This window comes from Loxodonta africana, chromosome 13, assembly GCF_030014295.1.
Source record: "Loxodonta africana isolate mLoxAfr1 chromosome 13, mLoxAfr1.hap2, whole genome shotgun sequence".
NCBI classification, from domain to species: domain Eukaryota; kingdom Metazoa; phylum Chordata; class Mammalia; order Proboscidea; family Elephantidae; genus Loxodonta; species Loxodonta africana.
In genome coordinates, this window is record NC_087354.1 from 72,296,444 (window position 1) to 72,320,473 (window position 24,030).

The 24,030-nt window shown below is 37.7% G+C and overlaps 1 protein-coding gene across 7 annotated transcripts in view; it reads right to left on the bottom strand.

The window, feature by feature from the left end:
• LRBA (LPS responsive beige-like anchor protein) overlaps positions 1 to 24,030 on the bottom strand; it is a 766,566-nt gene that overhangs the window by 63,050 nt on the left and 679,486 nt on the right. For all 7 annotated transcript variants that reach the window (XM_010597205.3, XM_064267558.1, XM_064267557.1 and 4 more), the window contains one exon: positions 23,815 to 23,982. In XM_010597205.3, the coding sequence (XP_010595507.2) occupies positions 23,815 to 23,982 (168 nt within the window). The remainder of the gene's footprint in view (positions 1 to 23,814; positions 23,983 to 24,030) is intronic.

The window sequence follows — 24,030 nt, forward strand, 5'->3', positions numbered from 1 at the left end:
CTAAGACAGACTAGGAAGAAGGACCCGGCAGTCTACTTCTGAAAAGCATTAAGCATTAGCCAGTGAAAACCTTATGAATAGCAGCGGAATATTGTCTGATATAGTGCTGGAAGATGAGCCCCCCAGGCTGGAAGGCACTCAAAAGATGACTGGGGAAGAGCTGCCTCCTCAAAGTAGAGTCCACCTTAATGATGTGGATGGAGTAACGCTTTCAGGACCTTCATTTGCTGATGTGGCATGACTCAAAATGGGAAAAAACAGCTGCAAACATCCATTAATAATCGGAACCTGGAATGTACGAAGTATGAATCTAGGAAAATTGGAAATCGTCAAAAATGAAATGGAACGCATAAACATTGATATTCTAGGCATTGGTGAGCTGAAATGGACTGGTATTGGCCATTTTGAATCAGACAATCATATGGTCTACTATGCTGGGAATGACAACTCGAAGAGGAATGGTGTTGCGTTCATCGTCAAAAAGAACATTTCAAGATCTGTCCTGAAGTACAACACTGTCAGTGACAGGATAATATCCATATGCCTACAAGGAAGACCAGTTAATGCGACTATTATTCAAATTTATGCACCAACCACTAGGGCCAAAGATGAAGAAATAGAAGATTTTTATCAGCTGCTGTAGTCTGAAATTGATCGAACATGCAAACAAGATGCGTTGATAATTATTGGCGATTGGAATGCGAAAGTTGGAAACAAAGGAGAAGGATCAGTAGTTGGAAAATATGGCCTTGGTGATAGAAACAATGCCAGAGATCGAATGATAGAATTTTGCAAGACCAACGACTTCTTCATTGCAAATACCTTCTTTCACCAACATCAATGGCGACTATACACATGGACCTCTCCAGATGGAACACACAGAAATCAAGTTGACTACACCTGTGGAAAGAGATGATGGAAAAGCTCAATATCATCAGTCAGAACAAGGCCAGGGGCCAACTGTGGAACAGACCATCAATTGCTCATATGCAAGTTCATGCTGAAACTGAAGAAAATCAGAGCAAGTCCACAAGAGCCAAAATATGACCATGAGTATATCCCACCTGAATTTAGAGACCATCTGAAGAACAGATTTGATGCACTGAACACTAGTGACCGAAGACCAGACAAGTTGTGGAATGACATCAAGGACATCATCCATGAAAAAAGCAAGAGGTCACAGAAAAGACAGGAAAGAAAGAAAAGACCAAGATGGATGTCAGAGGAGACTCTGAAACTTGCACTTGAGCGTCCAGCAGCTAAAGCAAAAGGAAGAATTGATGAAGTAAAAGAGCTGAACAGAAGATTTCAAAGGGCCTCTCGAGAAGACAAAGTATTATAATGACATGTGCAAAGAGCTGGAGGTGGAAAACCAAAAGGGAAGGACATGCTTAGCATTTCTCAAGCTGAAAGAACTGAAGAAAAAATTCAAGCCTCGAGTTGCAATAGTGAAGGATTCCATGGGGAAAATATTAAACGATGCAGGAAGCATCAAAAGAAGATGAAAGGAACACACAGAGTCATTATATCAAAAAGAAATAGTCGATATTCAACCATTTCAAGAGGTGGCATATGATCAGGAACCGATGGTACTGAAGGAAGAAGTCCAAGCTGCTCAGAAGGCATTGGCGAAAAACAAGGCTCCAGGAATTGATGGAATAGCAATGGAGATGTTTCAACAAACAGATGCAGCGCTGGAGGTGCTCACTCGTCTATGCCAAGAAATATGGAAGACAGCTTCCTGGCCAACTGACTGGAACAGATCCATATTTATGACTATTCCCAAGAAAGGTGATCCAATCAAACGTGGAAATTATAGAACAATATCATTAATATCATATGCAAGGAAAATTTTGCTGAAGATCATTCAAAAAGGGCTGCAGAAGTATATCAACAGGGAACTGCCAGAAATTCAGGCTGGTTTCAGAGGAGGATGTGGAACCAGGTATATCATTGCTGATGTCAGATGGATCCTGGCTGAAAGCAGAGAATACCAGAAGGATGTTTACCTGTGTTTTACTGACTATGCAAAGGCATTCAACTGTGTGGATCATAACAAACTATGGATAACACTGCAAAGAATGGGAATTCCAGAACATTTAATTGTGCTCATGAGGACCCTTTACATAGATCAAGAGGCAGTTGTTCGGACAGAACAAGGGGATACTGATTGGTTTAAAGTCAGGAAAGGTGTACATCAGGGTTGTATTCTTTCACCATACCTATTCGGTCTGTATGCTAAGCAAATAATACGAGAAGCTGGACTATATGAAGAAGAACGGGGCATCAGGATTGGAGGAAGACTCATTAACAACCTGCGTTATGCAGATGACACAACCTTACTTGCTGAAAGTGAAGAGGATCTGAAGCACTTCCTAATGAAGATCAAAGACCACAGCCTTCACTATGGATTACACCTCAACATAAAGAAAACAAAAATCCTCACAACTGGACCAATGAGTGACAGCATGATAAACGGAGAAAAGACTGAAGTTGTGAAGGATTTCATTTTACTTGGGCCCACAATCAACGGCCATGGAAGCAGCAGTCAAGAAATCAAAAGACGCATTGCATTGGGCAAATCTGCTGCAAAGCAACTCTTCAAAGTGTTGAAGAGCAAAGATGTCACCCTGAAGACTAAGGTGTGCCTGACCCAAGCCATGGTATTTTCAATCACATCATATGCATGTGAAAGCTGGACAATGAATAAGGAAGACCGAAAAAGAGTTGACGCTTTTGAATTGTGGTGTTGGCGAAGAATATTGAATATACCACGGACTGCCAAAAGAATGAACAAATCTATCTTGGAAGAAGTGTGGCCAGAATGCTCCTTAGAGGCAAGGATGGTGAAACTGCGTCTTACATACTTTGGACATGTTGTCAGGAGGGATCAGTCCCTGGAGAAGGACATCATGCTTGGCAGAGTACAGGGTCAGCAGAAAAGAGGAAGACCCTCAACGAGGTGGATTGACACAGTGGCTGCAACAATGAGCCTAAGCATAACAACGATTGTAAGGCTGGCTGAGGACCGGGCAGTGTTTCATTCTGTTGTGCATAGGGTTGCTATGAGTCGGAATCAACTTGATGGTAGAATTGACTTGCCGGCAATGGGTTTTGGTTAATGGCTAATGACTGCAAGCACCTCTTCATGTGTTTTTTAGCCACCTGAATTCTTCTTTGGTAAAGTGTCTGTTCATATCCTTTGCTCATTTTTTAAGTTGATTGTTTGTCTTTTTGTTGTTAAGCTGTTGAAGTTTGCGACAATTTCTAGAGATTAGTCCCTTGTCACCTATATTGTTGCCAAAAATTTTTTCCCAGTCTGTAGGTTCTTATTCTACTCTTTTGGAGAAGTCTTTTGATGGGCTAAGTATTTTATTTTTAGGGAGCTCCCAGTTGTCTAGTTTATCTTCTTCTGTTTGTGCATTTTTAGTTATATCTGATAGTCTATTCATGTCATAACTCAGGGCCCCTGGGTTTGCCCTTATTTTTTTTATTTCTATGGTCTTTATAGTTTCAGGTTTTACATTTAGGTCTCTGACCCATCTTGAGTTAGTTTTTGTGTATGGTGTGCGGTATAGATCCTGTTTCATTTTTCTGCAAATGGATATTCAGTTTTGCAAGCACCATTTGTTAAAGAGATTATTTCTTCCCCATTTAAAGGATCTCAACCCTTTGTCAAAGATCAACTGTGCATAAACCAAAATCCATTGCCGTCAAGTTGATTCCAACTCATAGCAACCCTATAGGACAGAGTAGAACTGTTTCATAGGGCTTCCAAGGAGTGGCTGGTGGATTTGAACTGCCGAGCTTTTGGCTAGCAGCCGTAGCTCTTCACCACTGTGCCACCAGGGCTCCAACTGTCTATAGGTGAATGGATTTACTTCTGGGTTCTCAATTCTGTTCCATTAATCTATGTGTCTGTTGTTGGACCAGTGCCAGGTTGTTTTGACTACAGCGGCTGAGATCGGGACGTGCAAGGCCTCCTACTTTGTTCTTCAGTAATGCTTTGCTTATCCAGGGCCTCTTTCCTCCTTTCCATATGAAGTTGATTACTTTTTTCAATCTGTTAAAGAATACTGTTGGAATTTGGATCAGCATTGCATTTTATCTATAGATTGATTTGAGTAGTACTGACATTTTTACAATGTCAAATCTTCCTATCCATGAGCATGGTATGTTTTTTCCATTTATGCAGGTCTCTTTTGGTTTCTTGTCAATGTTTTGTAGTTTTCTTTGTGTAAGTTTTTTACATCTCTGGTAAAATTTATTCCTGAGTAATTTATTGCTTGGGGGGCTACTGTAAATACAACTGTTTTCCCGATTTCCTTTTGAAGTTCTCTTTATTAGCGTAGAGGAATCTGACTGATTTTTGTATATTGATCTTATACCCTGCCACTTTGCTGAATCTTTCTATTAGTTCCAATTGCTTTCTTGTGGCATCTCTGAGATTTCCTATGTATAAGATCATATCACCTAAAAATAGGGATAATTTTACTTCTTCCTTACCATTTTGGATGTCTACTCACCTAATATTCTAATTACTAGTTTAATTTTCTGTTTTATCGATTAGACTATATGTCTCCTTGAGATTAGAGGTTGTCAAGTAATTCTGTGCTTTTAGGGCCTGGCACATAGTAGGTGCTCAATAAATATTTATTAGATGAATATCCATCTATGTCAACTTAATTCAGCAGGGATATAGCTAAGACATATACTATTACAGAACAGCCTAGTATTGAATAAAACATTTTATTAAACATTTCTACTAAAAAGTGTGCTTTATTATTTAATATTATTATTCACCAGTTCCCAATTATTTCTGTAAACAGCCTGTTACTACTTTCTATAATAAAACCTGAATTCAGCAGGCATCATTTCGGATGTTGAAATATATGTATAGTAATTAAAAAAAAAAAAAAACACCATGCAAATACTTCAGGACATTCCAATAAAACCACATATTTATATTTTATAAACAGCATTCTCAATATTACCTAGAGGATTTATTAATGGATTTCCAAATGGAAATACTATGAAGAGATTGTCAACAAGCTGTGTTTTCTATGATAACTATTACCTACTTGTATAATTTTATAGCTATATATAGAAAAAGAGACAGAATATATATAAAGAATATATAGATACACACACTAGTTAGAATGAAAGGAAGAAAGAAACAAAGAGAGAAAAAAGAATATTAAAGCAAAAGAGACTTGGCTTAGTGACAATGTAGTATTTACCATCAATTTAACAAAGACTATTTTAGTCTCTCTGAACTAGGCTTTTTAATTTAACTGAGGAAACAAATGAACTCAGTACAACACTTAGAAACCATGCATAAATGTTGTAAAATTTTAAGATGCAGGGTGGTGGGGTGGTGAAATAACTTAAACATATGGATACAATTAAGGTAAAAACATATGTATGTGCCTTTTTTAAGCTCACAACTCTGAAATTGCATTTTATCTCCTACATATTTACATCTAAATGCACTATATAATTGAACTAGAGGACTAGAAAAAAAAATTAAGAATAATTGTACTATTTATTTATTAATCTATTATAATGAAATTAATATATTAATATATTTTTAAAATTAAGTACGAGAAGACTGTCTTAAGACTCTAGTCTACCCTTTTACCAAGAGATGTTTAGAATCCAAACAAGCCTTCATATTTTGGATTTCAAAATCAAGTTTTCATATTTTGGATTTCAAAATCAAGATTTCAATATTTAAAGAGTCACATTGAGGCCATCCAGTAATTTCTAATCTGTTACACACCATATCATTACTTGTGCCAGTATTTCATTTTCCCTTCACACATTTGAACTTAAAAGTGGAGAACAAGTTGCTGGATATTTGACAAGTCTCCACTCAAAGCTACTATTTGACCAGCCTCAGGGTCCTTTGGGGCTAATGTTAAAATCTAGCTTTGAAATCAGCAAGTAAAAAGAGTACTTCAGTCAAGTTACTACTTGGGAAAGATTAGTTCAAAGGACCAACAAACCACAACTACCACAGCCTCCAACAGACTGAGTCCAGGACAACTAGATGGTGCCCGGCTACCATCACTGACTGCTCTGACAGGGATCACAGTAAAGGGTCCCTGACAGAGCTGGAGAAAAATGTAGAACAAAAATTCTAACTAAAAAAGAAAGACCAGACTTACTGGCCTGACAGAGACTGGAGAGACCCGTTTAACTAACATAAGGGGAAAAAAATTCAGGGTTACTGCTTAGTGGTTAGAGCAATAAATTCACAAACTCTAAAAAACAGCATAATGAACCTAACTGAAATTATTTAAAACTAATCTTTTAAGATCAAAATATAAATATTCAAAATGTTCCAGAAATAAAAATAGATATAGAATTCAAACTGTGTAAAGCATAAATGCAAATGTCTTTTAGCTAAAAAAAAAAAAAAAGTAATAGATACACGAGCAACTGTTGTTGTTGTTAGGTGCCATCTAGTTCGTTCCAACTCATAGGAACCCTATGTACAACAGAACAAAATGCTGCAATTCGAATATTTAAAACTCAATTAGAGAAATGTTCAAAATGTAGATCAGAGGCCATTTAATCAGCAAAACATACAAAATAATCCAGATAGAAGAGGAATATGGTAAAGAAACAAATCATGTTGAACAGAAGTGATTCTACGTATCTTTGGGCTTACAAAGCCGTAACTTTTTTTTTCTTAATTTCGGGAAATTAGACACGGACAAAAACATCTGAGAATGTAGACAAGAGTAAATTTTTTGTTTTCAAACAGAGGTTGAACTATTGATTCCCTTTCTGCAAATTTTCATATGAAAAGAATCAGATAAACAGGGAAAGATTTAGGTACAAAGATGGTTATTATGGCACTCTTTGTAACAGTAAAAACTGGCACGGGGGACTAATTGGCTATCAAAATAGAAAACTGGTTAAATAAACTATGATAATGGAATACTATGCAGCCATTAAGATGACTGAGTTGAGCTGAATGTATTTGACATGGAAACTAGTCTACGATATACTGGAAACTAGTCTACCATATACTGGAAACTAGTCTAAGGTTAGCGATTGGAACCCAGCCAGGGGCTCCACAGGAGAAAGGCCTGATGATCTGCTTCTGTAAAGACTACAGCCAAGAAAACACTGTGGGCAGTTTTACTCTGTCACATGGGGTTGCTACAAGTTGGAATCTACTAGCTGGCGCCTAACAACAACAACAAACATATATATATGTACTTACATACACCCTGTGAGCACACCTACACACGGGCATGAATAAACACATGTACAGGCTAGGAGAACATTACTACTATCAGCAGTTATTCCTGGTGGGAGAGGACGAGAAAATCTGCAGAATAAAAATTTATACTTTTCCCACTTTTATATTGTTTGACATCTTACAAAAAAATGTTTATTACTTTTAATACAAAGAAAAACAAAAAAGATATTTCCATTTGAAAAAATCTAAAACTAAAAATAAATAAATAAAAATCTGCCAATATATGATATAGCTCTATGATTTAGTATAATTTTAATATTAACATAGTATTCCAAAATATTTTTTTAATCATCTAAGAGTAACTCCAGCTGATAAGTTGTCCAAAAACAGTGACACCAGTTGACCTTGCTACAGCATTAATTTTGTTATCTTGAGTTTACTTCCTAACTTATTTCTATGTGACTTCCATGGAGCTATTAGTTTTAGCAATATTTTTACACCATTTAATATTAGCTAAATACTTAGGAAGGTGTATCAATTTTGTAAGTAAAAATATTTTTCTCCAAAAGGCACTGAAGATGCCTCAGGTATCTGGAAGTGTATACATGTCATGATGGTAACCAGCTGTTATCGAGTCAATTCTGACTCATGGTGACCCCATGTGTGTCAGAGTAGAACTGTGCTCCATAGGGTTTTCCATGATTTTTGAGAAGTAGATAGGCAGGCCTTTCTTCTGAGGTGCCTTTGGGTAGACTCCAACTGCCAACCTCTTGGTTAACAGTTGAGTATATTAACAATCTGTACTACCCAGGGACTTCTGTCATGGTGGTATGGAGTGCTTAAAGAGCAAAGAGAAACAGCAGCTCGCTAAATAAAGTAAAACTTATTTAAAACATAAAAATGCAGTGATCAATCATAGGAGGACAAAAATTATGTGGGGAAAGGAGTATTTTACTGACATTATCTACTCAAACCATGTTATGGAAGTTACTAAGGTAAAACATAAAGTAATTACAATTTGTAAAAATACACAGAGATTTTCCCATTAGTGTCTTGTAACTAAGCCCATACATTCCAGGCATATTAATGGAGGCCCAGGCCAGCCTCACTACAGTCTCCAGTCTTATAGCTGTCCATCTACCACAGCATAATCCCCGCTGCCAATCTGAAAGAAACCAGCTAGTCAGAGCAGACACAACCAACAGAAACAAACGTCACTCAGTAATGTTTGGCGGCACCGTGTTCATGGATAATTTCAAACAGTATCTCTGTCTAGAACATTGATGTGCTCATTCAAAACACCTCCATCTCTGGCTACTGGAAATAAGTAGATAAAGCAGGCTGCCTAGAAAAATAAGTGGAATGCTGCTTCAAAGAGGTTGCCAATGCTAAGAGGCAAATGTAGTGAAAACATGGTGAAAAGTTCTTAAAGACAAAAAACAGAAATATGAAATAACAGGAGAGTTAATTCACTGAATTCAAAAGGTTATTTCTCAGGAGCGGAAAAACATGTTTAAACTACGCCATGGAAAGAAGCAGTCATCTGATCAGTCACTCATTTGTTTGGAATCACTTGGTCTATTTTTCTAAAAATATTTGCGAGCAATTACTGTGTAAAACACAGAAATGAGGTGCAGTGAGGAATTAGATGACACGATACTTGACCTCATGGAACTTAATAGCCTGAAATACAAGGTGTGCGTGTGCAATGCGTGTGCCCACATATACACACATACATATTTCAATTATACAACACTATCAGGGAGAAAAAGAGGTAAGAACAAATTTACTATTCTAACATGGTTTCATTTATTAACATTTAAAAAATATGCATTTGACTCAAGTGTTTCAAATTGCAGAATACAGAATTTCAGTTGCTTCTTTGCACCAATAATGAAAACAAAAAAACAGACCTGCTGCCATTGAGTCGATTCCGACTCACAGCGACCCTATAGGACAGAGTAGAACTGCCCCATAGGGTTTCCAAGGAGCAGCTGGTGAATTTGAACTGCCGACCTTTTGGTCAGCAGCCAAGTTCTTAACCACTGCACTGCCATTCTAAGTAAACTTCCTTATCTTTGTTAGAAATAAAACAAAGTTGCCATTCTAAGCATTTAGAAATTTTCATACCTGCAAATAATTTTACACGTATCTTTCAAGTCTAAGTAATCTTCTTCACCTTAAACTTTCCAGAGGCTTAAATTGAATTTAAAATTTAGAGAACAAAATTGAGCCCCTTGATTTGGGGTGACTCTATGCACTCCCCATTTAAAAGGAAGATGATACCTGAAGGGAGCAGAGGTTCATGACAGAAGTCATCAGCATAACAGAATGACTCATGGTTCCTTGGGTAGCTGAAATCTAACAAAAACCTAAATCCGTTCCTGCCAAGTCACTCTGACTCACAGTGACCCCAAAGGGTTTCCAAGGAGTGGCTGGTGGATGTGAACTGCCTACCTTTTGGTTAGCAGCTAAACTCTTAACCACTGCACTGCCAGGGCTCCTAGGTAGCTGACAGGGGAAAACAAATAAAAAAATAATACCCTGCTTTATGTCCTTGGATGTATAATTTAGCTACAACTATTTAAGAGAGGAGTCCTGGTGGTGCAATAGTTAAGCACTCAGCTGCTAACCAAAAGGTCAGTGGTTGGAACCCACCAGCCGCTCTGCAGGAGAAAGAGGTGGCAGTCTGCTTCTGTAAAGATTACAGCCTTGGAAATCCTATGGGGCAGTTCTACTCTGTCATGTAGGGTTGCTATGAATCAGAATTGTCTTCACAGCGGAACACAACAATTAACTACAAGGTCTGCAATAGGCATAACAACTAGCAAAATACAAAGATTAGCTTTACTGACAACTTTGATACTCATTTAATTGTTTAAGGGAAACTCTCTGACTATTGTGGTTTTGATATACGAGAAAGTCTGGCATAATGTTATGGTATTTTTTAAATGTAGGTTTTCAATTAAAACTTGACTAATCCTCACCCTTTATTTGGCTGTTCATTGTACAGTTCCTGCCCTGTACTGTGTCAAATATGCCATCTGTGTAACATACTTCTGGCCAGAGATGCTTCAGGATTGTTTCCATAACACTTTGAATTACGACTGCATGAAATCTTAACTTATTGTATTCAACACTTCTAATTTACTATACTGTTACAACCATTGTAATCATGTGGCCCTACTCTTAAATCCTACTGCAGTCACAACAAAGATTCCTGTCCCACCTGCTTAAAGCGGGCATACAGACCACTCCCCCAACTATTTAACAAATGTTAACAATGCTATAAATACCAATTGTGTTTATACTGTCTGAAAGATTCACTGCAGCCAGGGTTCTGCAGCAGTGTTGGAGCTGAAATAAGCTGTTGACTCCCACCATGAGAGTGACTGAATTCTAAGCCAAAAATGCTTTTCCTTGGATAAGATATCTGATTTGCTACTGCTGTCATGAAACCGGGGTCATGTAAACTTAAACACTGCTGCTGCTGCTTTTGGAAAACAGACCTTCTCAGAGTGATTATGCGCTGCTAACACAGCATTTGGAAGGATAAATTTGGAAGAGGGAAAACCAGCCACTGACACTAAACACAACTTAGGGAGATTTTTCAGGTTTTATTTTCATGTTATGAGACCCATTGTATATAACTCTTTAAACTGGGCAATATCACGGCTCTCCCTCCCCTATCTCCCATCCATGTAAGTAAATACAGCTGAGTTCCATTTTCAAAAGGAAAGTAATAACGTCAGTTATTTTCTGAACTCACATAAACACAAAATAACACTGTATTAACTTGGAAAGGAGAAAATGATGTTTCTAGAAGAAATAGAGTATTTATGGCAAGGTGCAAGGTGAAAAGCACAGACAATACTGTCCTGTTACTGCTGCTCCTCGGCAACATCTAGCGGAAGTACGTCCTTCAGCCTCTGAACCTTCTGCCCTTCCCTCAACAACAGGCGCAGCTCAAGACCCTCCCTTGTGCTCACTGCCAACGGCTGTCCGGACCCTGCTGCCTCTGTGCTTTCCACAAACCCATTATCGAATCCTGTCAGAGACAGCCGAACAGTTGGAAAGGGTTGTTGCGTTACCAAAAAAAAAAAAAAATTTGTAACCAAATATTTGTACCAACCATTTCTAACGGTGGAATTTCAAGCCCAGCACCTTTCAAGTTAAAGGGTACTGGGCAATTAGTTAACAGAGCAAATTTGGGGACAGGGGTCTTCCATCGTTCATATACTTTGCTGTTATATGAATTTTTTAAAGTTAACATGCATTGCTTTGCTAAATAAAATTTTAGAGTCCAGAGCATGGCACAATGGTTAAGAGCTCAGCTCCTTATAAACGCTACAGGGCAGTTCTACTCTGTCCTGTAGGGTCACTATGAGTTAGAATCGACTCTACTGCAAAGGGTTTGGTTTTTGAATGTATAACTATTTATTTCACACACACACAGAGTAAAGCAGTGAACCCAGAGATCCAGAGTTCACTAATCTTAGGCCATTTTAGAAAATGATGACAAGAACTATAATTACAAGTGATATAGCTAACATTTCATATCAAAGCAGAAATAATCATTCTCATCCTCCTCAAATATGAAGGGGAAATGAAGAAAATAAAATCAAAGTGCTAAAAAGTATGAAAAAAAAATACAGCTTTGTGGGTTACATAAAAACAAATTAAGAGATTGAAGCTGTTCTGACTTCTGAGATAAAAGACAATTTGTAAATTCCTTAATCCCTGTCAAAGTTACATGGAAGTTATTATAAAGTCATGACTCTGGCAGCCTTGAATGTTGAAAACGTGACCAAAGACCAGAAAGTAGTCCAAAAGCCCTCTGAATAGCCAATACTGAAGTCATACTACTTGTTCAGATTTTCAAACACACATTTTTCCCCCTCAAAATGGAAAGACACTTGTGGGTTGTTTTCTCCTCTTTCTGATTTTAAAGAGAAACAATCTTCAGTATACAGGAAACTAGCAAATTAAAGAATTCCATGATGTCATCATCTAGAGACCATAAGCATTTTGGTGTCTATAATTCCAGACTTTTCCTTATGCATGTATACACATAGAAAATATGTATTTTATGTTTCTTAATATGATTTGTTATCACTTTAACATGACAAAACATATTTCCACGACAATACATACAGATCTATGGCAATATTTTTGACAATGTAGAGTATTCCACTGTATGGATTTACCAACACTGTTTATTTACCCATTTCTCTATTGCTGGCCATTTATATTGCTGTTATTTTTCTATTATGAACAACTCCTTTTGTTGTTAGCTGCCATCGAGTTGGCCCGACTCACGGTGACCTCATGCACAACAGGACTGCACCGTTGTGATCCACAGGGTTTTCACTGGCTGATTTTTGGAAGTAGGTTACCAGGCCTTTTTTCCTAGATGTCTTAGTCTGGAAGCTCCATGGAAACCTGTTCAGCATTACAGCAACATGCAAGCCTCCAATGACAGCCTGAAGGTGGTTGTGTATGAGATGCATGAGCTGGGAATCGAATCTCTTGCACGGAAGATGAGAATTCTACCACTGAACTACCGCAGCCCTCTATGAACAACTATACAATAGAAACACTTGTTGGCACTCTTGCACAATTATTCTTTTTTGATAAAGTCCTTGGTAAATGACATGAACATTTACAGATTGCCAGAAAGATTCAACCTATCTTTATTCTCACCTAATGCATGACAGTGTCTCTTTTCTCATACCCTCACCAATACTAGGAATTTCATTTTTTTCCTGAGATAATCTAACAGGCAAAAATGCTGTCACACTTTAAGTCGAATTTCATTGATTACTAAATCTGTTGCTGTCAAGTCAATTTCGAATCACAGTGACCCGAAAGGAGAGATTAGAAATGCCCCACAGGGTTTCCAAGGAGCAGCTGGTGGATTTGAACTGTCGACCTTTGGGCTAGCAGCCGAGCCCTTAACCATTTTAACACCAGGGCTCCATCACTGATTACTGGAGAGGATGAATTACTTTTCATATGTTGTTCGCATTTCATCTTTTGTGAATTATCTATTCCTGTACTGCGTTATGTGTTGTTTTCTTGGATGTACAGAAACTTCAGTTTTTATCTAGCCAAATCTACCAATTTTCTTAATGATTTTGGGTTTTGATGTTAAGCTTACAAAGGCTTTCCCTATTCCAAGATTATAAAACTTTTTACCTGTATTTCCTTCTAAGTTCTGCAGTTACACTTTTTATGTTTATATAATCTTAAAAAAAAAAAATTTTAATTAATTCGGAGATGGAGTCCGTGGGTAGTACAAACAGTTAACACTCTTGACCTCAGAATAAAGTCCTGGCTGTGTACACTTGAAGTATCAGCCACTGAAGATCCTATGGAGCACAGTTCTACTGCGACACACTCATGGGGTCACCATGACCCGGAACTGACTTGCTGGCAACCGGTTTGGTATTGTGGTTTTAAAGTGTGAAACAGGGATCTAAGTTAATTTATATTCTAAACAATCAGCCAGCTGTCCTAATATCACATGTTGAACAAGATATCTTTTTGCTAGTGATTTAAAATACCACCTTTGTCATATATTTACATTCCCATATGTAATATGCCTATTTCTGGAAGCTCTATTCTGTTCCATTGAACTGCTGTTTCCTTTTCTAAAATACACTATCTTTATTACTGTAGTTTTCATATCAATAAAGTAATCAAAACTTATTTACTTCACCTTTAATTTAGTTTTATTAAATCTAATCATTTGGTTTTTCAGGCTATTTCATCTTAGAAACAGTAAAGTGTGGAGCAGAATGAGGGGTGCCCAAAAGGCAGGCACAGGACATAGTAACAAGAAGTGAGAAGTGATACCCGGAGAAGAGAAACAAGAAAAATATAAACAAGAGAACACAATAATTTCATCTCACAGACTTTGGATGTGTGATCAGGAGGGACCAGTCCCTAGAGGAGGACATCGTGCTTGGTGAAGTAGAGGGTCAGCGAAAAAGAGGAAGACCCTCAAGGAGATGGACTGACACAGTGGCTGCAACAATGAGCTCAAACACAACAACGACTGTGAGGATGGCTCAGGACCAGGCGGTGTTTAGTTCTTTTATACATTGGGTCACTATGAGTCGGAACCGGCTTGAGGACACCTAACAACAACAACAACAACAACAACGTGTGTGTATATGTGTATTTAAACTTTCGAGTTTTTGCCAACTAAACACCAATAGTGTTTCATAGTTGAGATGTATAAAATACCATTTATATGGGAAGCAACAGGTAAATGTTCTAGATGTGTAAGGATATAGAATTGTTCTAGAAACCATGTCTGTAAATACAATTATACTCTAAATATATTTTTAAAATTATTTAAGGAAAATATTTATGCCAGATCTTTTAGAAAGGAAAATTAATCTGTAAAATAAATATTCAATCCATCATATATTTATTATGCCAATTGGGATTTTTATGAGTTTTTTTCCTAATGAAAAATATTTATTATGCTTACTCATATCCAACCCTAAGTTCAATTATCCTAATTTTTCTCTCTTTTTAAAATTTATTTCCTTGGTTTTTATTTTTTAATGGTTGATAAAGCTATATTTGAAGGAAAAAAAATTGAATGAGCCAAACCAAATACAGCCAAATGATCAGAAAATGACCAATTTTTATATATTTATTCCTTGTCTCTAGAAGAATACATGTAATGCTAGGGAAAACAGAGACATTAAAAATGGTAAAGGCAGAGAGAAGAGTATCAAAATTACCATTCTTTGATAAAGATCAGAGAGAGTACCAAAGAGACAGAGAAATAAAAAGGAGTAAAGAGACTTGTTAGTATAAACAGCTAAAGATAAGAGTATCTTTAAGTTGGGGTCACACATATTTGAAAAAAGATTAGCGTATTTGCCTGAAATAATTCTTTTTGGTGTGTGCTATATATTTTTTTATATGTAAATGCAGACATAGTTGTATACTGATAACACAGCTGCTTTCTAAAAATTAAAAACAACATAAAAGTTTAACGTGCTGCAGGCTGTTTTTCTCATTACTCTTCTTCCTCTTCTGGTTATTATTTCTTTCGTTTAGTGCTCTTTTTATAGAGAGTTTATTTTTATGATCACTTACCATACCATATGCATTAACCATTCAGAGGTGAAAAAATTCACTCTAGAACAGAAACTTTCCCAAGAGGAATGGAGCTTTTGCCAAGTAGTAGGTGAATGTACGATCTGTACGTAGGCAACTTGCCTCCGCGCATGACTGTGCGAACATACACATGTTCCAAAGTGAAGTAACTGTGCGGTGGTGAACAGAAATAAGAAAAAGGATAGCTAATGAATAGACATAAGTCTAGTCTCCTTTAAATACTAAAAAGATACAAATCTATGGTATCATTACTGTGATTTTGAAGAGAGAATGCTTTAAAATAAGTGGATGTACAAATATACTAATATTAGTGATGTTAAAGCGCCTTCCAAAACCAAACCAAAGCCATTGCCATCGAGTTGATCCCAACTCGTGATGACCCTACACAGGACAGAGGAGAGCTGCCCTATAGGAATTCCAAGCTGTAATCTTTATGGAAGCAGACTGCCACATTTTTCTCCCATGGAGCAGGTGGTTGATTCAAACCACTGACCTTTCACTTAGCAGCCAACACTTAACCACTGCGCCTTTAAAGTGCCTTGAAAAAAAAAAAAAAGCAAATTTGATGCAGTTGAGTTGATTCTGACTCACAGCAACCCTACAGGACACAACAGAACTGCCCCATAGAGTTTCCAAAGAGCGTCTGGTGGATCTGAACTGCCGACCTTTTGGTTAGCAGCCATAGCTCTTAACCACTGTACCACCAGGGTTTCCTAACGCACCTCAGAGGTATAGAATTCTGAAGAAAAGATAGGTGTGGCCTGGAGGTGGGGCTGGGGAGTAAATTAAGGGATGGCAACAGTGAAAGCTTTACAACTGGCAGGAGGCTTGTGACCAGACTTGAATTGGAAACTTCACTCAGCCTCGGGATTATAGCCATGGACTTGGCCAGGGGTAGGGCAGTGGGAGCTGCCTCCTTCATCTCCTTGTATAGCTTTGCCCCAGTCCTAAAGTTTTGAAGGAGAAAGCGTTTATGAGGAGAAGGAAAGTCCATGATCCTCTCTGCAATCAATGAATCCCCCTATGTTCTTCACAGCACTTATCACTAGCTGAAATTGTTCTTTAATGTTTATTTCTGTGTGTCCTGTTAGTATGTGGGCTCTGTGACTGAACGGAATTTGTCTGTCTTTGCTCATCTGTGTATTTTACCACCTTGAGCAAAACAAGTATTTTCTGAATGGATGAATGAGAGAATGAATTCTCCCAGTATATCAGCCCCTTCCTGCCTTCCTTGATCCAGCCTATATCCACATTTATCATTTCAATCACACCCCCTTAACAATTTCATCAACCACTCTTCCAACTTTAATCATTTTTTTTTTTAGTACTTTCTACCATAACCCCATGACAAAATCCAACCTCTATATAAAAATGTATCTGTACCTTCTCTGTTTAACTTTTTTTCTGTACCTACTCTCCTGCTGTTGACAACAGAGAAAGACAACATGGAAAGGAAACAATTACTGAGCATCTATTAAGCGCCCACCATTGTGTTAGCTATTTCCAAAAATATCTCATTCTCAGTACAAACCCTCATAAAGACAATCTTGTTGCCTTTTCACCTCATTCATGCATGTTTACTTAGACCAATCCCCACCTAATCTTTTGCAGTCCAGTCTCAGATGGGGCAGTCTTCTTCTCTCCTGTCCTGTGCTCATCTCTATCTGTGCTCTGGATTTTGTACCTTTCCACTTCCTCATACAGCTTGGTAATATAATAAATGTTCTCTCCTGTATGTTTGACATGTTTCCCTCTTTTTGAGATCTTTGCGATTAACACAGAAACATTCAAATGCCTACTCATTAAAAATATACATACAAATTCCTTAAAGTGACTGCTAATAGGTATAAAACCAAAAACGGAACCCGTTGCCATCAAGTTGATTTTGACTCATAGAGACCCTATATTATGGGGTAGAACTATCCCATAGGGTTTCCAAGGAACACCTGGTGGATTTGAACTGCTGACCTTTTGGTTAGCAGCCGTAGCTCCTAACCTCTACACCACCAGGGTGTCCCTAATGGGTACAGGGTCTCTTTTAGTGATGAAAATGTTCTACGTTAGATTGTGGTGATGCCTGCACAAGTCTGTGAATCTATTACAAAACCTAACAAATTTTACAATTTGAATGGGTGGATTGTTTGATACGTAGATTATACCTCAATAAAGTGATTAAAAGTTTCTTCCTGATTTTTTCTACTCACTGTCTTTACTTCTTCACGTCCAATCCACAGTACAATCCTCTGCCTTCTAAACTACTTCTTCTAAGATCACCAATGATCTCTTAGAAAAATCCAGTGGGCACTTCTCTGTTCTTACCTGTTCAGTTTTCCTTTCGGTCAGGTTCTAAAACACACATGAGTTCATGTCACCCACCTTCAGTGGTTCCCCACTGCCTTCATAATGCAGTTAAATTATTCTTTATGGCAATAAAGACCCTTCATGAGCTAGCTTCTGTCTATGTCTCCCACCTTATCACCTTTAGTTCACTGTGCATATACCACATGCTCCAGACATGTTCTCTCACCTCTGGACAGGAAGCTCATGCAGTTTCCTCACTGTGGGTATCCACTGCTCACATCTCTACCTGATGTCTCTATTAATCCATAATGGTTAGTTTTATGTGTCAGTCTGGCTAGGCTCTGGCTCCCAGTGTTTTGGCCAAACATCAGAGTAGTTGCTATTGTATAACGTAAACTAATGTAATGTAATCAGTTAAAAGGGGAGTTTCATTAAGTTATGGTCTATCTCCAGACTATAAATAGATATCATGGCAGAACTTGTTCTCTCTCCACTCTGCACTCTTCCCATTGCCTGACCTACGGTTTAGAATGCAAGAAGTCTCCAGCCTACAGCCTGACCTATGGATTTTAGACTTGCCAGCTCTACCATAATCTCATGAGCCAGCAGGATTCTTCAGATGCTTATCCCCAGACCTATGGGTTTTGAACTTACTAGCCCCCAGAATCTCATGAGCCAATCCCTTGAAGTAAATCTCTGTACATATATGTATACGTATATCTCACTGGTTCAATTTCTCTAGAGAACCCTGACTAAGACTTTATCCTTCAATATACAGCTCCGGTCTCTCATTTTCCAGAAAACTTGTCTGGATTCTGTCAGTCTGGGTTTAGTACCTATCCTCTATCCTGTACATACATACAGTATATTTATCTCTATATGGAATTTATAATTGTTTACTTATCCATATTTTCCCTTTAGACTACGAAGGGAAGGGTGAGGGCAGAGACATGCCTTTCAATTCTTTAAACCGTATCACATATTTTGGGTTCAATTTAAGTTTGTTGAAAAAAATGAATAAATTATGACCCACTCTTGTTTTCTGCTTTCTCATTGTCCAACTTCATAATGAACTCTGCATGTGTCCTATAGGAAAGAGTCTCTACTAGCTTCTCCACTGTTAACATTTTATGATTCTTTCTATGACACAATCAGTGGTTCGATATTCCTTTTGCGACTGTTTTTTCTAACACAGGGATTTAACAGTAAACAACACAAGTGAAGGAACTAACACTTGCTGAGTACTTATTATGGGGTAGACACCATGCCAGGTACTTTATATATGCATTATATCTCATCTAATCCTCTATGGGGTGGGTATTATCATACCAATTTTAGATACGAGAAACATAGTCTCAGGGAGATTCAAGTTGCACAGCTGTTAACTAACAGAAAAAAAAAAAAGGAATCAAATCCACATTTATTTGCTTGCTTGTTTATTATACTGTATTTGAACTGGTTTCTAAGTGGTTCAGTCATAGCCAACAGAAACCAGGGCAGCATAAGCACTGCATTAAAATTAAATCTCTTGCTTGTGAGATTTTGACGGAAGTAGAAAACAGGCAGTGGCATCCTACCATGCACTTTGAATGTGTGTAGCTCTCCACAATTTTGCTAATAACCCAATCTCCCCCATCAGGAAACTTTCAGCAAAACCCAAGAATGCGAGAAGGAACTGGACTACAGGACTAGCTGTCTATGTGAACCACGGGCTTCTCCATCAGAAGAACTGGATGGTATTGGGCTACCACTACTGAACACTGTGATCAGGAACACAATAGACGAATCCTGATAAAAACAATCCAGACTTACTGGATCTATTGAGGTTGGAGGAGTCCCTGAGACTATGGCCCTACGTTGCCCTTCAAACCTTGAATTGAAACTATCCCCGAAGTTACCTTTAAACTAAGTAACAGTTTAGCCCAAGGAGTAAAGATTGTCACCCTTAAATACTGCTTTACCTTAAAAAAAAAAATCTGTGTAAGAGCCAACAGCTATTTTAAAACATAGATGAGAAGTTTGCGGGTGAAGTGTGAGGCAGGAGGCTAAGTAAATGGAGGTGAAATGACTAGAACAGAAATAAGAGAATGTTGACACAATGTGAAGAATTTAACCAATGTCACTGATCATTATGTCTAAAAACTATGTATTTTCACAAAATAAAAAAAGAGAGAGACAGAATTAATTTGCTGATGATTATCTATTTGGGGATGCAGGAAAAAAGTCAAAGAAACTTAAAGCAAATTTTAAACAGTCTTTAGCAAATGAGCATCATGCAAAATAAGTATTTAAAAAACTTATTTGAGGTCATAATGTGTTAGGTTAAGTGAAGGAAAAAAAAAGAATTTAACTTACACATGTATTTTACCTACATACATAATACCTTCGTGGAGTATGTCGAATTTCAAATAGCCTACCAAGTTAATTTAATATCTGTTCTCCCACTGTCTCATCATATGCCCTGAATTTGGATTCAGAAAACATGGTCAGCACAGATATACATGGCAGTCTTCCATATCTCTCTCCTTCAGTATACAGGCCAATAGTCACATGTGACTGTTTAAATTAACTAAAATTACATATTCAGTTCCTCAGTCACACTACTTATATTTTGAGTGCTCAATAACCACATGTGGCTAGTGACTGCTGTATTAGACAGCTGGAACACAGAGCATTTCCATCACTGTAGAAACTTCTATTAGACTATGCAGTACCAGATTAACCAGTACACGTCTTTGGTAAATCACTCAAAGGAAATAATTTAGGAAAGATTTTTTAATAGCTTTACTGAGATATAATTCACATATTATACAATTTATCCATGTAACTGGTGTGTGTGAGAGAGAGAGAGGTAGCCAGTGCAGAACAAAACAAGGAGCTGGTCACACTGAGTGTTCTACAGAGGAAACAAACAGCTGATAGAAATGGTCCACTTTTTAACTAGCTGTGTCAGACAGACACAGGTTGAGTGGCAACCTTATTCATGTAAAGGTTGTATAAACTTTAAAGTGAAAGGTGTAGCTAGTTATTATCAACCTGGACACACTAAGAGACAAGTTTAAAAAAAAGAAAAAAAAGGTTCCTACAATGAGCAAAATAAGTATACTTTCATAGCAACTGTAGAATATTAAGGAATTACAAAATTAAAAATATGGAGACTATAGCAATATAAATATATATATGCGGGTATGGTAAGTAAAACAGGATTATAAAATCACATGTAGACTATGATGTCAGACAAATAACAGCTATATGAAGATATGGATAATTACTACAGGGAAATATAAAAAATGAAAGCAGGTGATATATCTGGTTGAAGAATCATGAAAATTTAAAAGAACAAAGTAGTGCTGCTCAAATATTTAAAAAAAAAAGTAAAAGTGTCTATAGTATTTTATTCTAAGAATGAAATCATTTACTATTCTGTAACACCATTTGCACGTTGATTTAACCTCAGTTTTATATACAGAACTCTATGTATGTTCTATGCCATCCAGTTAATTGCTGCTCTAAGATAATAAAAGCCTCTTAGAAGGAACATTCTCATAGAACTGAAAAATTGATAGGGCCTTTAAGAGTTCATCTGGTCCATACACCAAAAGCAAAGAAGTTTCCTGAATATAACCCAATGCTTCAAAGGCCAGAGTAGCAGCAGCCGGGGTCTGGGGACCATGGTTTCAGGGAACATCTAGGTCAATTGGCATAACAGAAAGTATTAAGAAAACATCTGCATCCCACTTTGGTAAGTGGTGGCTGGGGTGTTAAATGCTAGCAAGCGGCCATCTAAGATGCATCAATTGGCGTCAACCTACCTAGAGCAAAGGAGAATGAAGAACACCAAAGACACAAAAAATATGAGCCAGGAGACAGAAAGGGCCACATAAATCAGAGACTACATCAGTCTGAGACCAGAAGAACTAGACGGTGCCCAACTACCACCAATGACTGCCCTGAAAGGGAACACAACAGAGAATCCCTGATGGAGCAAGAGAACAGTGGGATGCAGACCTCAGATTCCCGTAAGAAGGTCAGACTTGAATGGTCTGACTGAGACTGAGACCTGGGAGGTCATGGTCCCCAGACCTTCTGTTAGCCCAAGACTGGAACCATTCCCAAAGCCAAGTCTTCAGACAGGGACTGGACTGGACTGGACTATAAGATGAAAATGATACTGGTGAGGAGTGAGCTCCTTGGCTCAAGTAAACACATGAGATTATGTGGGCAGCTCCCATCCGGAGGGGAGACGAGAAGGCAGAGGGGGACAGAAGCTGGCTGAATGGACACAGGGAATATAGGGTGGAGAGGAAGAGTGTGCTGTCTCATTAGGGGGAGAGCAACTAGGAGTACATAGTAAGGTGTGTGTAAGTTTTTGTATGAGAGACTGACTTGATTTGTAAACTTTCACTTAAAACACAATTAAAAAAAAAAAAGAGTTCATCTGGTCCAGCTCTCTGCTTCCATGGTTTTTAAAACTGAAAAACAGCAATTAAAAACAAATGTACATGTAGTATTTTTTTTTTTTTTTTGTACACTAACCTTTATCTAGCATGTAAATCAGGTGGTAATGTGCCAATTTACTTAAAGATGTCCCTATTATATACTTCGAACATGATCAGGTCATAAGTAGAACTATAAAGGAGTACTTGAAGTGCTGGTGAAAAATGACAAAGCTTTTGGTTGTTGTTAGTTATTGCTGAGTCGATGCTGACTCATGGTGACCCCAAGTGTGCCGAGTGGAATTGTGCTTCATAGCGTTTTCAAGGCTGTGGTGTTTTGGGAGCAGATCACCAGGCCTACTTCTGAGGCATCTCTGGGTGGGTTTAAACTGCCAACCTTTGATTAGTAGTCCAGTTTTTAACTACTTGCACCATCCAGGGACTTAGACAAACCTCAGTCATGTTCCCCTTTAAATTATTTTCCCCTTTAAAGTAATATGCAGCCCTGGTGGCAAAGTGGTTAAGAGCTTGGCTGCTATCCAAAAGGTCAGAGTTTGAATTCACCAGCTGCTCCTTCAAAACCCAACGGGACTGTTTTACTCTGTGCTATAGTGTCGCTATGAGTCGGAATCAACTCGACAGCAGTGGGTTTGGTTTTTTTTAGTTTTAAGTGATATACAACTTCTCCTGGGAATCAAACTCCTGGTTTCTTTCAGTTCTTTCCTAAAATTGTATAGATATTCAAGGTTATTTTTATTCAGTTCTATAATCTTTTCACATAAGAGATGTCAGAGTTAAGACTATGCATAATTAAATTAGAAATACAGTGAAATCTGTGACACCTGGAACTTGACAGGACTGCCTAGTTTTTCTGGGTCTTGTAAGTTTTCAGCCTTTGACAGGGTGGAGTCTTACCACTTTTCTTAGTGGAAAACATTTTAGTTTTCCTTCTCTGACAGGTTTCTGGCTTTTGCAGGCTATATACAGGCTTTTTGTTAAAACCATGTTTTGAATGTTTTTCCTTGGAAGATAAATGAAAAAAATGAAATAATTCTCAATGATGTCTTAACACCAAATCTCATGATGTAAATAAGTATTTCAGACTTCATTCCTACTATAAACTTGTATATTGTTATAGACTAAAACCTGCGAAGTAAAGTAAGCAATAGAAAAATGGTAAGACTGCACCCTGTTAAAGGCAGAAGGCATGTGAGACCCAGAAAAACAAGGCAATTCCGTCGAGTACCGGCTCTCACAGGTTTCACTGTATATGTGCTCAAGTATGTATTACATATAAATGTGTGCTTTATCACATTTATAAAGGTCTATGCTCACAGTTGTTAATGAATTAATTTCTATTTTCCTTATTTTTTACATCATGTGAGTAGCTTCCAAAGCTATAGAAATTATAAATATGACTAAAAAAAAAAAAAAAAACCCCCCCACTGCCACAGAGTCAATTTCAACTCAGTGACACTGTAGTGACTAAAAAGGTTTAAACTGAAAAGGCTCTCATTTTAAACTAAGTCAAACATTTTGTTGGAGAGAATCCCTTGGTTAAAGTTCTAGTTAATCACTAGTTGATCATACGATCCTGCTCAAGTCACTTCCCCCATCTGGTTTCAGTTTTTTCATCAGTAAAATGAAAGATGATACCTAGTATCTTTATAGTCTAAAGATACCTGATTTAGAAATTTCTGTCTCAGTCAGATAACTTACCTCTCTCAATACAGGATCAGTTATCGAATTCAAGTTGACAGCTCCTTCGTAGGTCAGGTAATAGAACACATTCAGAGACCGGACAGCCTCTGGTCCTTGCTGTTTGTAGCCAAAAATGAGATCAATCCACTGGTGAAGCTGGCAGGAAACAAATTCACTCTCCAGGGCCTGAAAAGAGAATAGATCATATTATTGTGCTGAATTCTTTTTTAAAAA